The sequence below is a fragment of the Schistocerca nitens genome, chromosome 9 (assembly GCF_023898315.1).
Source record: "Schistocerca nitens isolate TAMUIC-IGC-003100 chromosome 9, iqSchNite1.1, whole genome shotgun sequence".
Classification (NCBI taxonomy): Eukaryota; Metazoa; Arthropoda; class Insecta; order Orthoptera; family Acrididae; genus Schistocerca; species Schistocerca nitens.
In genome coordinates, this window is record NC_064622.1 from 363,364,493 (window position 1) to 363,376,631 (window position 12,139).

The 12,139-nt window shown below is 46.3% G+C and overlaps 1 protein-coding gene across 1 annotated transcript in view; it reads left to right on the forward strand.

Annotated features, from left to right (window-relative positions):
* The window catches only part of LOC126204242 (hemicentin-2-like), a 308,103-nt gene that overhangs the window by 229,954 nt on the left and 66,010 nt on the right, over nucleotides 1-12,139 (forward strand). The window contains exons 7-8 of the mRNA XM_049938636.1: nucleotides 1,520-1,813; nucleotides 11,751-12,044. Of these exons, the coding sequence (XP_049794593.1) occupies nucleotides 1,520-1,813; nucleotides 11,751-12,044 (588 nt within the window). The remainder of the gene's footprint in view (nucleotides 1-1,519; nucleotides 1,814-11,750; nucleotides 12,045-12,139) is intronic.

A 12,139-nucleotide genomic window follows, 5' to 3' on the forward strand; every position in this document is an offset into this window, starting at 1 on the left:
CCAGGGCAGCAGTCGACCATTTTCTGTATCCAGAAAGACCCGTACAAGACCTGCAACATGCGGTCGTGCATTATCCTGCTGAAATGTAGGGTTTCGCATGGATCGAATGAAGGGTAGAACCACAGGTCATAAAACATCTGAAATGTAACGTCCACTGTTCAAAGTGCCGTCAATGCGAACAAGAGGTGACCGAAACGTGTAACCAATGGCACCCCATACCATCACGCCGGGTGATACGCCAGTATGGCGATGACGAATACACGCTTCCAATGTGCGTTCACCGCGATGTCGCCAAACACGGATGCGACCATCAGGATGCTGGAAACAGAACCTTGATTCATCCGAAAAAATGACATTTTCCCATTCGTGCACCCAGGTTCGTCGTTGAGTACACCATTGCAGGCGCTCCTGTCTGTGATGTAGCGTCAAGGGTAACCGCAGCCATGGTCTCCGAGCTGATAGTCCATGCCACTGCAAACGTCGTCGAACTGTTCGTGCAGATGGTTATTGTCTTGTAAATCTCCCCATCAGTTGACTCAGGGATCGAGACGTGGCTGCACGATCCGTTACAGCCGTGCGGGTAAGATGCCTGACATCTCGACTGCTAGTGATACGAGGCCGTTGGGATCCAGCACGGCGTTCCGTATTACCCTCCTGAACCAACCGATTCCATATTCTGCTAACGGTCATTGGATCGCGACCAACGCAAGCAGCAATGTCGCGATACGATAAACCGCAATCGCCGAAAGTTACAATCCGGCCTTTATCAAAGTCGGAAACGTGATGGTACACATTTCTCCTCCTTTCAGCATGCATCACAGCGACGTTTCACCAGGCAACGCCCGTGAATTGCTGTTTGTGTATGAGAAATCGGTCGCACACTTTCCTCATGTCAGTACGTTGTATGTGTCGCCACCGGCGCCAGACTAGTGTGAATGCTCTGAAAAGCTAATCATTTGCATATCACAGCATCTACTTTTTGTCGGTTAAATTTCGCGTCTGTAGCACGTCATCTTCGTGATGTAGCAATTTTAATGGCCAGTAGTGTAGAACGTGGTCTAGGGATGTGAGAATGTTCTACAGAACGGTCTTCAAAGCAGCGACACATCATCGATGCATTGTAGCCAACACATGCAGCAGGCAGTCTATACACCGATCCAGCATCCCGCAGGCACACAGTACGACCTCGTCCAAATGGGCGAAGCTGTTCAGCTGGAGTCCGTACACGTCGGTTGGGCATGGTTTGTACTCAAGAACGAATATCGCAAACACTGTTCACCTTTAACTCAGCACATTTGGTGTCAAAGCAAAGGGTCTAGAGTCCGACCTTCTGGGAGCAGTCTGATCGCCGATGACCGTGACGAATGAATTGAATCACTAACACTACAGTTCAATAGTATGCACATACCGTGTGCCTTTTCTTTTTAACTGCTTTGGGTTAGAGGCCACAGAGTAAGATACGTTTTTCAGCCTGATCTGTGAGGGTAATGCGACCTGTGGCGGTGTGGCGGTGTTGCAGACGCGCCGACGTGCCAGCAGGAGCGCATCATGGTGGTGGGCGCGTCACGCTCGGAGACGCTGGACATCGCGTGCCACGTGGACGCCGATCCGCCGGCGCGCGCCTTCCGCTGGAAGTTCAACAACTCCGGCGAGACGATGGAGGTGTCGGCGGAGCGCTTCTCCAGCAACGGCTCGGAGTCTGTGCTGCGCTACACGGTGCAGTCCGACCTAGACTACGGCTCGCTGTCCTGCTGGGCCGACAACGCCGTGGGCGTGCAGCAGGCGCCTTGTGTCTTTCAGGTAGTGGCAGCAGGTACAACCGGCTGGCCGCTTCACTTCCTACTCTACTGTACTACTAGCTTACTTACTAACTACTCTTAGAACGTAAGTCTACTGCAGTAACACGGCAGCCACAAAAACACTGGAATCTTTAATATCCTACGACGGACGAGATGGCAAGGATATTACTAATCTCCAAGTCGAATACTTTAAGACGTCTGAGCACCAGGCGAGAGTAAGTAGGAGGGGCCTGTGACGTTTCTGAAGCAGGAGGAAGACTGCTCTGGTGGTTTGTCGTGAATTTTGTAACTGAATGCTGCTATTACTTCAGCCCAAACGTCCCTTGTGGCAGAAAAGTGTTTTACTGCAGTAGTCCTTTAAAGGTGGCAGACTGTACTCTTACGAATTAAACACTTGTTTGACAGGGCGTCACTAAAACAGAAATTTGACACCTCAGTAATAAATACCTCTAAGAGTACGTTGCAGTATAGTATTTAACTTTCGTTCGGTATGGTACATGGCACTTGATGTTCTCTACGTAATTCAATAGAATCTTAATTTACACTCAAAGGCAACAGCAACAATGCACCACGAAGGAATTGTCCACTGCTGTCAGGGGCGTCTCAAGACGTATTTTCGGTCTGGTGTCTCACTGAATTTAGCAGGTCTTGAGTGATCTGTCCCGCTTCGGTGACCAACGAAGCCGTGTCTAAAGACGCCCCGGACAGCATTGGTATACTATCCTGTTGCCCGCAATACGGTCCGACAACTTGCAGTGATAGTCTGAGATGACATTTATTTCCACAGCGAGACCTCTTTGATGGTCAAACGCCACATCCTTACAGCGCAGCAGTTAAGTCGACAATTTTCTACGCCATCTTTTGCTGCCATTCGTAGCAAGCCATCCTGGGCTTAAGTTTCAGCAAGATAATTCCCATCTGCAAGCGGCAAGAGTTTCTACTGCTTGTCTTCGTGCTCACCAAATCCTATATTGGCCAGCAAGATCGCTAGATCTCTTTACAATTAAGAACATTTAGAGCCTTATGGGCAAGGTCCTAGAAGTATCACAGCATTATGTCGAACTAATGCGCCAATTGGATAAAACTTGGGACGCTGTTCTTCAGGAAGACATCCAACAACTCCACCAATCAATACCAAACCAAATAGCTGCTTGTATAAGGGGCAGAGATGTACCAACGAGTTAGGGCCGGATGTGGGCCAACGAGTTACTGACGCTCTCAATTTGTAAAAGTCTTTCTCTTGAATAAATCATCCAGTTGTTTTAATACTGTAATCCTTTGTTTGTATACGCACATCGTATCTACCGATTTCAGTCCGACTTGGATAATTCCTCCGTGGCATGTGGCTTTTTTCTATCTTGTACTGTACTTTGCTACCTCGTGGCAATCTTTGAAATATTTACTATGACTGAAAATTATATTGCAGACCTTTAATGATATTAGTTCTCTGTAAATAATGATTGTTAAGTCGGAATGCTGGCTTCAGGCACTGAACGAAACTAACTGCTGGGATTCCGAAGGCTTTCCCGGCGTAATAATTGATAATATTCTTCTCGGGTGCCCAGCGGGATCATAACGTCATCTTGACACAATATTTCAGCGGTACAACTGGCAGCCATCTTCAGGTGAGAGTGCTGGTACACGATCTCAGTTCCGGCGAGATCGTGTACCAGCGAGATCGTGTACCAGCACTCTCATCTGAAGATGGCTGCCAGTTGGACCGCTGAAATATTGTGTCAAGATGACGTTATGATCCCGCTGCACACCCGAGAAGAATATTATCCATTGTCTAACTGCTGGTTCGGAACTATATGACGTCCACGGCGCATCTTGTTTTGTGGCTGTCGGTGGAAGAATTTTCATCATCGCTAGTACGTGGTTGAAGCAGTGCAGTCCATGATTCACAGCGGTCTCTCTGTCCGCTGTTCACTAGTTTGTTTTTCATGAATAAGACAGTACTTCTTAGCAAGTTGAACGAGTTTATCATCTCTTTCTCTGATCATTTATTATTATCTGGCTCCTGATCACGAAAATCGTTTCGTTGAGGATACTACAGATTGTATAACCTACGCGATGCGCATATAATATCGGTAGATGTTTGGAGAGTATACTCGCTACCAGCAATCACAGTTATATCATCAGGAAACAGATATGTAATAGAATGAATCCAAGTCATATGTATAAAAAATTAATATACTTACCCATTGCCTCGACATGTTGTATACATAAATTAAAAAAATTCCAATACAAACTTTACTCTTGTCTTACTTGAAAATTTGTCCTGCTCTTCGATTTTCCAATTCCTGCAATGGCGAGTTACCATCCTTTGTACGTGCTTGTTGAAAAGTTTCACATAGTTTATGAATAGTAAATGTGTCTTTCTCTGTTGAAATCTGTTGCTTAATTATTTACCTAATAGCAAAGTTAAGAAGGTAAAATTAGTGACATTTATAATAATATGACGTGTTGTACATTTTATTTAAATACAAAGACAATTGGATGGGATCTTCTGGTTGTGTTGTGGGCAAGGATTGGGATGTGTGAAGTACCGGAAACAATGTTATAACGAAAAAGATGTGGGATGTGTATGAGTGAAGGGACTGATCAGCAGGATGTGTTAGATGAGTGGGATGCCACCTGGTACGTAAAGGGTAACAATTAGCCTTCGTTCCCCGGGGTGGGGGGTGGTGGGGGGGGGAGTAAGGTACTTTGGGATTAGAATGAAGGGAAAATCAAACGGAGGGCTCTATGGTTAGAAAGGCAGAATAAGATTTAAATAACTGTGAGTGCGAACATGGCGGTCTCGAGGATGGAGGAGAAGATAGTGTGTTGGGACTCCAGTCTGCCGGACAAAAAAATGGTTCAAATGGCTCTGATCACTGTGCGACTTAACTGCTGTGGTCATCAGTCCCCTAGAACTTAGAACTACTTAAACCTAACTAACCTAAGGACATTACATACATCCATGCCAGAGGCAGAATTCGAACCTGCGACCGTAGTGGTCGGGCGGTTCCAGACTGTAGCGCCTAGAACCGCTCGGCCACAAAGGCCGGCTCTGCCGGACAACAGGAGAGGCGAAGTTGTACAGATGTGTTGCTACTCCTATGCTTGAATATTTACCCAATTCCACTACCTTCAGACTTCGAACATCCTTGCTATAAAAATCTTAAGCTTGAGCATGCATTATTTCCATGAGGAGACTTTAAACAGAAAGTTGCATATTACACTGAGAAGAGAAAAGTGCAACAACTCAACGTGGCGTGGACTCGACAAGTAGACCCCTGCACAAATATTGAGCCATGGTACCAGTATAGCCATCCCTAATTGCGAAATTGTTGCCAGTGCTGGATTTAGTGCACAACTTGTGATATCGATTATGTCCCATAAATGTTCGTTCAGTGGGTCACCAAATCATTCGCTCGAATTATCCAGAATTTTCCCCAACATAACCGAGAACAGTTGTGGCGCATTGCCATCCATAAAAATTTCGTCGTTGTTTGGGAACATGAGGTCCAAATAGTCGAATATAACCATTTACAGTCAATGATCAGTTCATTTGGACCAGAGGACACATTCCATTCCATATTAACACTGACCACACCACTGTAGAATCGCTACCAGTTTGCACGGTGTCATGCTGACAACATGGTGACGGTTTCGCCGGGATTGCGTCGTACCATCAACTCTAACTGAAATCGGGCTCCCCTGACCAGGTCACTGTTTTCCAGTCCTCTAGGGTCCAACTGATAGGGACAACAGCCTAGGATAGACGCTGCAGGCGATGTCACCCTGTTAGCAAACCACTCGCGTCGGTCGTCTGTTGCCATAACCTATTAACGCCAAATTCTGCAATACTATCCAAAGAGGTACCGTGCGTTCGTTGTACGTTTCACATTGACTTCTGCCGTTATTTCACGCAAAGGTGCTTGTGTGTTAGCACTGTTGACTCTCCCCTAACGCCGCTGTGTTGTCCTTTGTGAGACGTAATGCCAGACATTTGATATTCTCGGCATACTCTTGACACCGTGGATCTCGGGTTATTGAATTCCCTAACGAGTTCCGAATTGGAACGTTCCATGCGTCTAGCTTCAGCTACCATTCTGCATACAAAGTCTGTGAACTCCCGTCGTGCGGCCATAATTACGTCGGAAACCTTTTCACGTGAATCACCTGAGCATAAATGATAGCTCCGCCTATGCAGTGCCCTTTTATACCTTGAGTACGCTGTACTGCTTCCATCTGTAATGGGCATATCTCTATCCCATGACTTTATTCACCTCCGTGTATTATGATAGACTAAGTAACTTTTGTTAAATGCTATACTATTGCATTTCAAAATGACACTATTATTCAACAGTCTCCAAGCGTCTGGAAAGAACGGTCGGATTTTTGTACCAACTGTTCAGTTATTCGATGGCAGAAATGTGCTACTTGGTCACCGAGTCAAATGGCTCTGAGCACTATGGGACTCAACATCTGAGGTCATCAGTCCCTAGAACTTAGAACTACTTAAACGTAACTAACCTAAGGACATCACACACATCCATGCCTGAGGCAGGATTCGAACCTGCGACCGTAGCGGTCACGCTGTTCCAAACTGAAGCGCCTAGAACCGCACGGCCACACTGGCCGGCGTCACCGAGTCATTCGAGAAGTGGCGTGTGAATGTCCTAATCGTTGAAAAGTTTCTTTCCCCTAGATTTCCTTTCAGTTTGACGAACAAATGGAAATCTTACAGTGCAGGATCTGGTCTGTATCATGGACGTTTGTAAACCTTGCAACAGGAACGCTGAAGTAAAACACGTGTCGTGCGTATCGTGTGCGGTGTTTCACTATCACAGAGGAGAACAATGCCTTTCCATCCTGTTCCAAGGCTATTTTCTTGGTGATAGTGATTGAGGAATGCAAAGTTTCCGATTCTGCAGACGATCGCGGAAGAAGGAATGAGGCAAATTTCTATTGTGCTTCAACAAAATAAAGTGGTATACATATGCTGGTTATGCTGGTCAATGTAAGGAATGAGCACAGTGAAACTGGTCGACATGCAGACACGTATGAATGGAAAATCTCGGTGTGAGTCATCGCACTGTAGTGGCATACATGTGCTGGTCGGTGCGGGAAGTCCCAAGTAAGATAGCAAATTTCTGCCATGACTCATCACAGTAAAGTGGCATGCATGTGGTGGACAGTGTATGAAATCAGCATAGAAAGACAGGTTGACGTCCACACACGATGTATGTGAATCTCTGTCACGGGTCGTGGCAGTGAAGTGGTATGTATATGCAGGTCAGCGTATGGAAACAGCAAAATAAGACAGGTTGATGTGGAGCCTGGCTTCACGAGGTGCAACGTATGAATCCAAACAATCGCACCGTATCATACCACTGACGCTAATATACACTGGAGTGATAAAAGTCATGGAATAGCGGTATGCACACGTACAGATCTTGGTAGTATCGCGAATACGAGGTATAAAGCGCAGTACACTGGCAGGGCTGTCATTTGTACTCAGGCGATTCATGAGAAAAGGTTTCCGATGTGAATATGGCCGCGCGACGCGAAATAACACTCTTTGAACGTGAATTTCATTTTGAAAATCGTTAGGGAATTCAATATTTCGCGATCTACTGTGTCAAGAGTGTGGCGAGAATACCAAATTCCAGTCATTGCACCTCGATACGGGCAACACAGTGGCCCACGGCCTTCACTTAACGACGGAGAGCTGCGGTGTGTGCGTAGAGCTGTTAGTGTTAACAGATAAGCAGTGCTGCGTGAAGTACAGCAGAGACCAGTGTGTCAGTGTGAAACGCACAGTGAACATATCCATTCGGACAGTGTGCTGTAATCTGGCGTCAGTGGTGACTCGGGTGTCTTTAATAACAGCACGACATCGACTTCAATGCCTCTCATGAGCTCGTGACCATATCGGTTGGACCACAGACGACTGGAAAACCGTGGCCTGGTCGCATGAGTCACAGTTTTGGTTGGTAAGAGCTGATGAGTTCGAGTGTGGCGCACAGCCTACGAAGCCATGGACCCGGGTAGTCAACAAGCTGTTGATGACTCCTTAACGGTACGGGCTGTGTTTACATGGAATGGAGTGGATCCTCTGATCCAGCTGAGCCGATCTTTGTTTGGGTATGGTTACGTCCGGCTAATTAAAGACCATTTGTAGCCATTCACCGTGTCACAATTGTTCGCTACTGTTATGAAGAACATTCTGGACAATTCGAGCGAATGATTTGCTTACCTAGATCGCAGGACGTTCACCACATCGACCATTTATGAGACATAATGGAAAGGACCGTTCGTGCACAAAATCCTCCACCGGCAACACTTCTCAATTATGAACGGCAAGGCACGGATCAAGGGGAGGGCAAACAGGCGGCAATTTCAGGGGGCGCTAAATTCATATTCTTGAAGAAACAACCTCAGTATCACACAGTGCCTGTAGTCCAGTGCACGCTGGACAATCGATTATTCATCCTTGTTGGTCTTTGAACATTTTTCAACACATTCCTAGTTGATTTCTGAACGAATCACAAGTTGATTTTTCTCTGCCAGCGAAATCCCCGTTGCATCTAGAAATGAAAAAAAAAAAAACTTTCCCGCAGAGAAAAGGGGACGGGATTATACGAACTGAGCGGAATAAATCCGAACGGTGGAATGCCAATCTCTGTTTGTTTTAGTGGTTAATTGTGTGCACGAATGAGTAGCAGTGTTATAATTATGAGCGAAATCCTCAGATTCAGACTACTAGATTGGAAATAAGCGACTATCAGGAATAAACTCGGCGTTTACAAGAAAATGAAATTTTGACAGGAAATATTTGCCAGATAGCTACAGTAGTAAGGGCTAGTTGTGCAGTGCCCAGTTAACAGCCGTTGGAGTTTATTCTCTGAATAGCGCGGAAAACACCTCCTACGAGCACGTAATAACGCGTAACCGGAGAATAAACGCAGGATAACTTAACCGGTGAGTCTGACAGTGTTAATGAACCGTTGGATAAGTTTTGGCAGTGTCAGGAACAGTTACAGAATTAGCGATGACAAGATTGTTTGTTAGAACGTGGAAGGACAAGAAACGGGCACATCACACAAATTATGGAAGAATATGACGATTCCAAATCTATAAGAAAATTTCGTACTGCTGAGTTCGATCTCAAGCTTGAGAAATTGGAGCGTATAAACGAAATGTGAAACTATTTCCTAACATAAAATTTTTTGCTTGTGGTAGGTCTAATAGGCATTTGATATTGGTACTTCGTGAATTATGTTCTGTCGTGTTATAAAAATGACCGTTTGTGCCAAAACAGTCTCGCTTGTTTGGCCTGTGTTGCAATTGCCGCCGTATTATGAAGACCTATTTCATCTAGCAGATGGCGACAGAATAGACATAGTGAGATCGAGACACCGCACCAGTCTTGGGTACTATTCGTATTAAAGATTTTCAGTATTAGACTATAACATTTTGATTTTTCATGTAGCGAAACGAACTTTGATGAGGTCATAGATTCTTTCTCAGAAAGGAAGACACGCCGTGTAGAGCTGTAGCATGATTGGAGAGAAAAAAAGTGCAGGGACGTACAGACTGAAGACATGTGTACTGTCTTGCTTGTGTCTTGTATTTACGGTCTTTATGTTTTAAATATTTAATTTTTTGTTTCGCAAAACAGAAAGTCATTAGATTATTGGCACTAAAGAGTGCAAATTTTTTGACGAGTTCTTATTCTTTCGGTTACACATATCCCATCCTGTATTAATTGTGAGGTTTTTTAAGAGGAGAGGACGTCAAACCGGCCGACTGGGAGCGTTAGGGGCACCACATGACTTTTTAATTTTCACTGTCCTCAAAAAGGTTTGAGGCCTTCCATTACAAAATATACACGTTTTAATTCCACAGAGCGAAATAGAGTGACGTGCGACAAAAGGCATAGCACTGCACTTTCTACATCTACATCTACATCTACATCTACATCTACATTTATACTCCGCAAGCCACCAAACGGTGTATGGCGGAGGGCACTTTACGTGCCACTGTCATTACCTCCCTTCCATGTTCCAGTCGCGTATTGTTCGCGGGAAGAACGACTGCCGGAAAGCCTCCGTGCGCGCTTGAATCTCTCTAATTTTACATTCGTGATCTCCTCGGGACGTATAAATAGGGGGAAGCAATATATTCCATACCTCATCCAGAAACGCACCCTCTCGAAACCTGGAGAGCAAGCTACACCGCGATACAGAGCGCTTCTCTTGCAGAGTCTGCCACTTGAGTTCCTTAACATCTCCGTAACGCTATCACGGTTACCAAATAACCCTGTGACGAAACGCGCCGCTCTTCTTTCGATCCTCTCTATCTCCTCTGTCAACCCGACTTGGTACGGATCTCTATACTCAAGTATAGGTCGACCGAGTGTTTTGTAAGCCACCTTCTTTGTTGGTGGACTACATATTCTAAGGACTCTCCCAGTGAATTTCAACCTGGCACCCGCCTTACCAACAATTAATTTTATATGATCATTCCACTTCAAAGCGTTCCGCACGCATACTCCCAGATATTTTACAGAAGTAACTGCTACCAGTGTTTGTTCCGCTATTATATAATCATACAATTAAGGATCCTTCTTTCTATGTATTCGCAATACATTACATTTGTCTATGATAAGGGTCAGTTGCCACTCCCTGCACCAAGTGCCTATCCGCTGCAGATGTTCTTGCATTTCGCTGCAATGGCACATTCAAGACCAAATAAGATCTTACATTTCCTCTAACATGTATGTTTTATATATCAAACTCCTCAGAATGATGTGCGCTCCAAAATGAACATATTTATGAAAAATCGATTTTCTTAAAACTTTGACGTCCCATCCCTAAATTTCGGAGAGTGGGGAGGGGGGATGCGCCACTATCTAGTTTCTGCCGTGGTTCGGAAATGTCGTAGAAACGGGGTTGTGGACGGCAGCAAGGCACAATACTGTATTTATGTAGGGGACTTCCAACGGGCTGTTGAATCCATGCCACGTCGATATGTTGCACTGAGACGGGCAGAAGGAGGTCCGAAACGATAGTAGGAGGTTGTTGTTGTTGTGGTCTTCAGTCCCGAGACTGGATTGTTGCAGCTCTCCATGCTACTCTATCCTGTGCAAGCTTCTTCATCCCTTTTTAAATTTTCTAACCTACGTTCCCGATTAAGGGATCTGACATTCCACGCTCCGATCCGTAGAACGCCAGTTTTCTTTCTCCTGATAACAACGTCCTCTTTAGTAGTCCCTGCCCGGAGATCCGAATGGGGGACTATTTTACATCCGGAATATTTTACCGAAGAGGACGCCATCATCATTTAATCATACAGTAAAGCTGCATGACCTCGGGAAAAATTACGGCTCTAGTTTCTCCTTGATTTCAGCCGTTCGCAGTACCAGCACAGCAAGGCCGTTTTGGTTAGTGTTACAAGGCCAGATTAGTCAATCATCCAGACTGTTGCCCCTGAAACTACTGAATAAGCTGCTGCCCCTCTTCAGGAACCACACGTTTGTCTGGCCTCTCAACAGATACCCCTCCGTTGTGGTTGCACCTAAGGTACGGTCATGTGTATCGCTGAGGCACGCAAGCCTCCCCACCAACAACAAGGTCCATGGTTCGTGGGGGGGGGGGGGGTAGGTATTAGGAGGTATGCCATGACTTTTGTCATTTCAGTGTAGACTGGTGGTACTCTGTAGGTATACAGTGATAATTTTCGGGGGAACCCGAAAGTGCATATTTGCAGTGATTAAGATTTTGTAAATCAGCAATGTACCTTTTTTGGCTGCGTGGGTACCGGTCACTGCAGTAACAAGCCGTTAACGTGAAGTGGGTAACAGCGCGCACGTAGCTACAGTAGTCGCTGTGAGCCGCTCGCTCGCTGCCGCTGTATCCGCTGCCGCGAGCCTGCAGAGTGCGCCGGTGTCCGCAGGCAAGCCGTTCCCGGTGCGCAACTGCTCTCTGAGCAACCAGACGGCCAGCTCGGTCGAGGTGTGGTGCCAGGCGGGCTTCGACGGCGGCCTGCCGCAGACCTTCGTGCTCGAGCTGTTCTCGGGCTCCGCGCCGCGCTACAACCTGACGGCGGCCGACGCGCCCGTCTTCCTGCTCGCCGACCTCGAGCCGGAGGTCACCTTCCGGGTCGCCGTCTTCGCCGTCAACGCCAAAGGACGGAGCCCCGCCGTCCTCATCGAGGAGATCACCTTCCGGGACGCCGAGCGACGCACTGGTCAGTAGCCTGCGTCTTTTCTGTTCTCTCAAGTTCCATCTGGCTTGTCTGGCATCTTCTCCTGTTCGAACCTCCTACATCGTTTCTAGCTTATA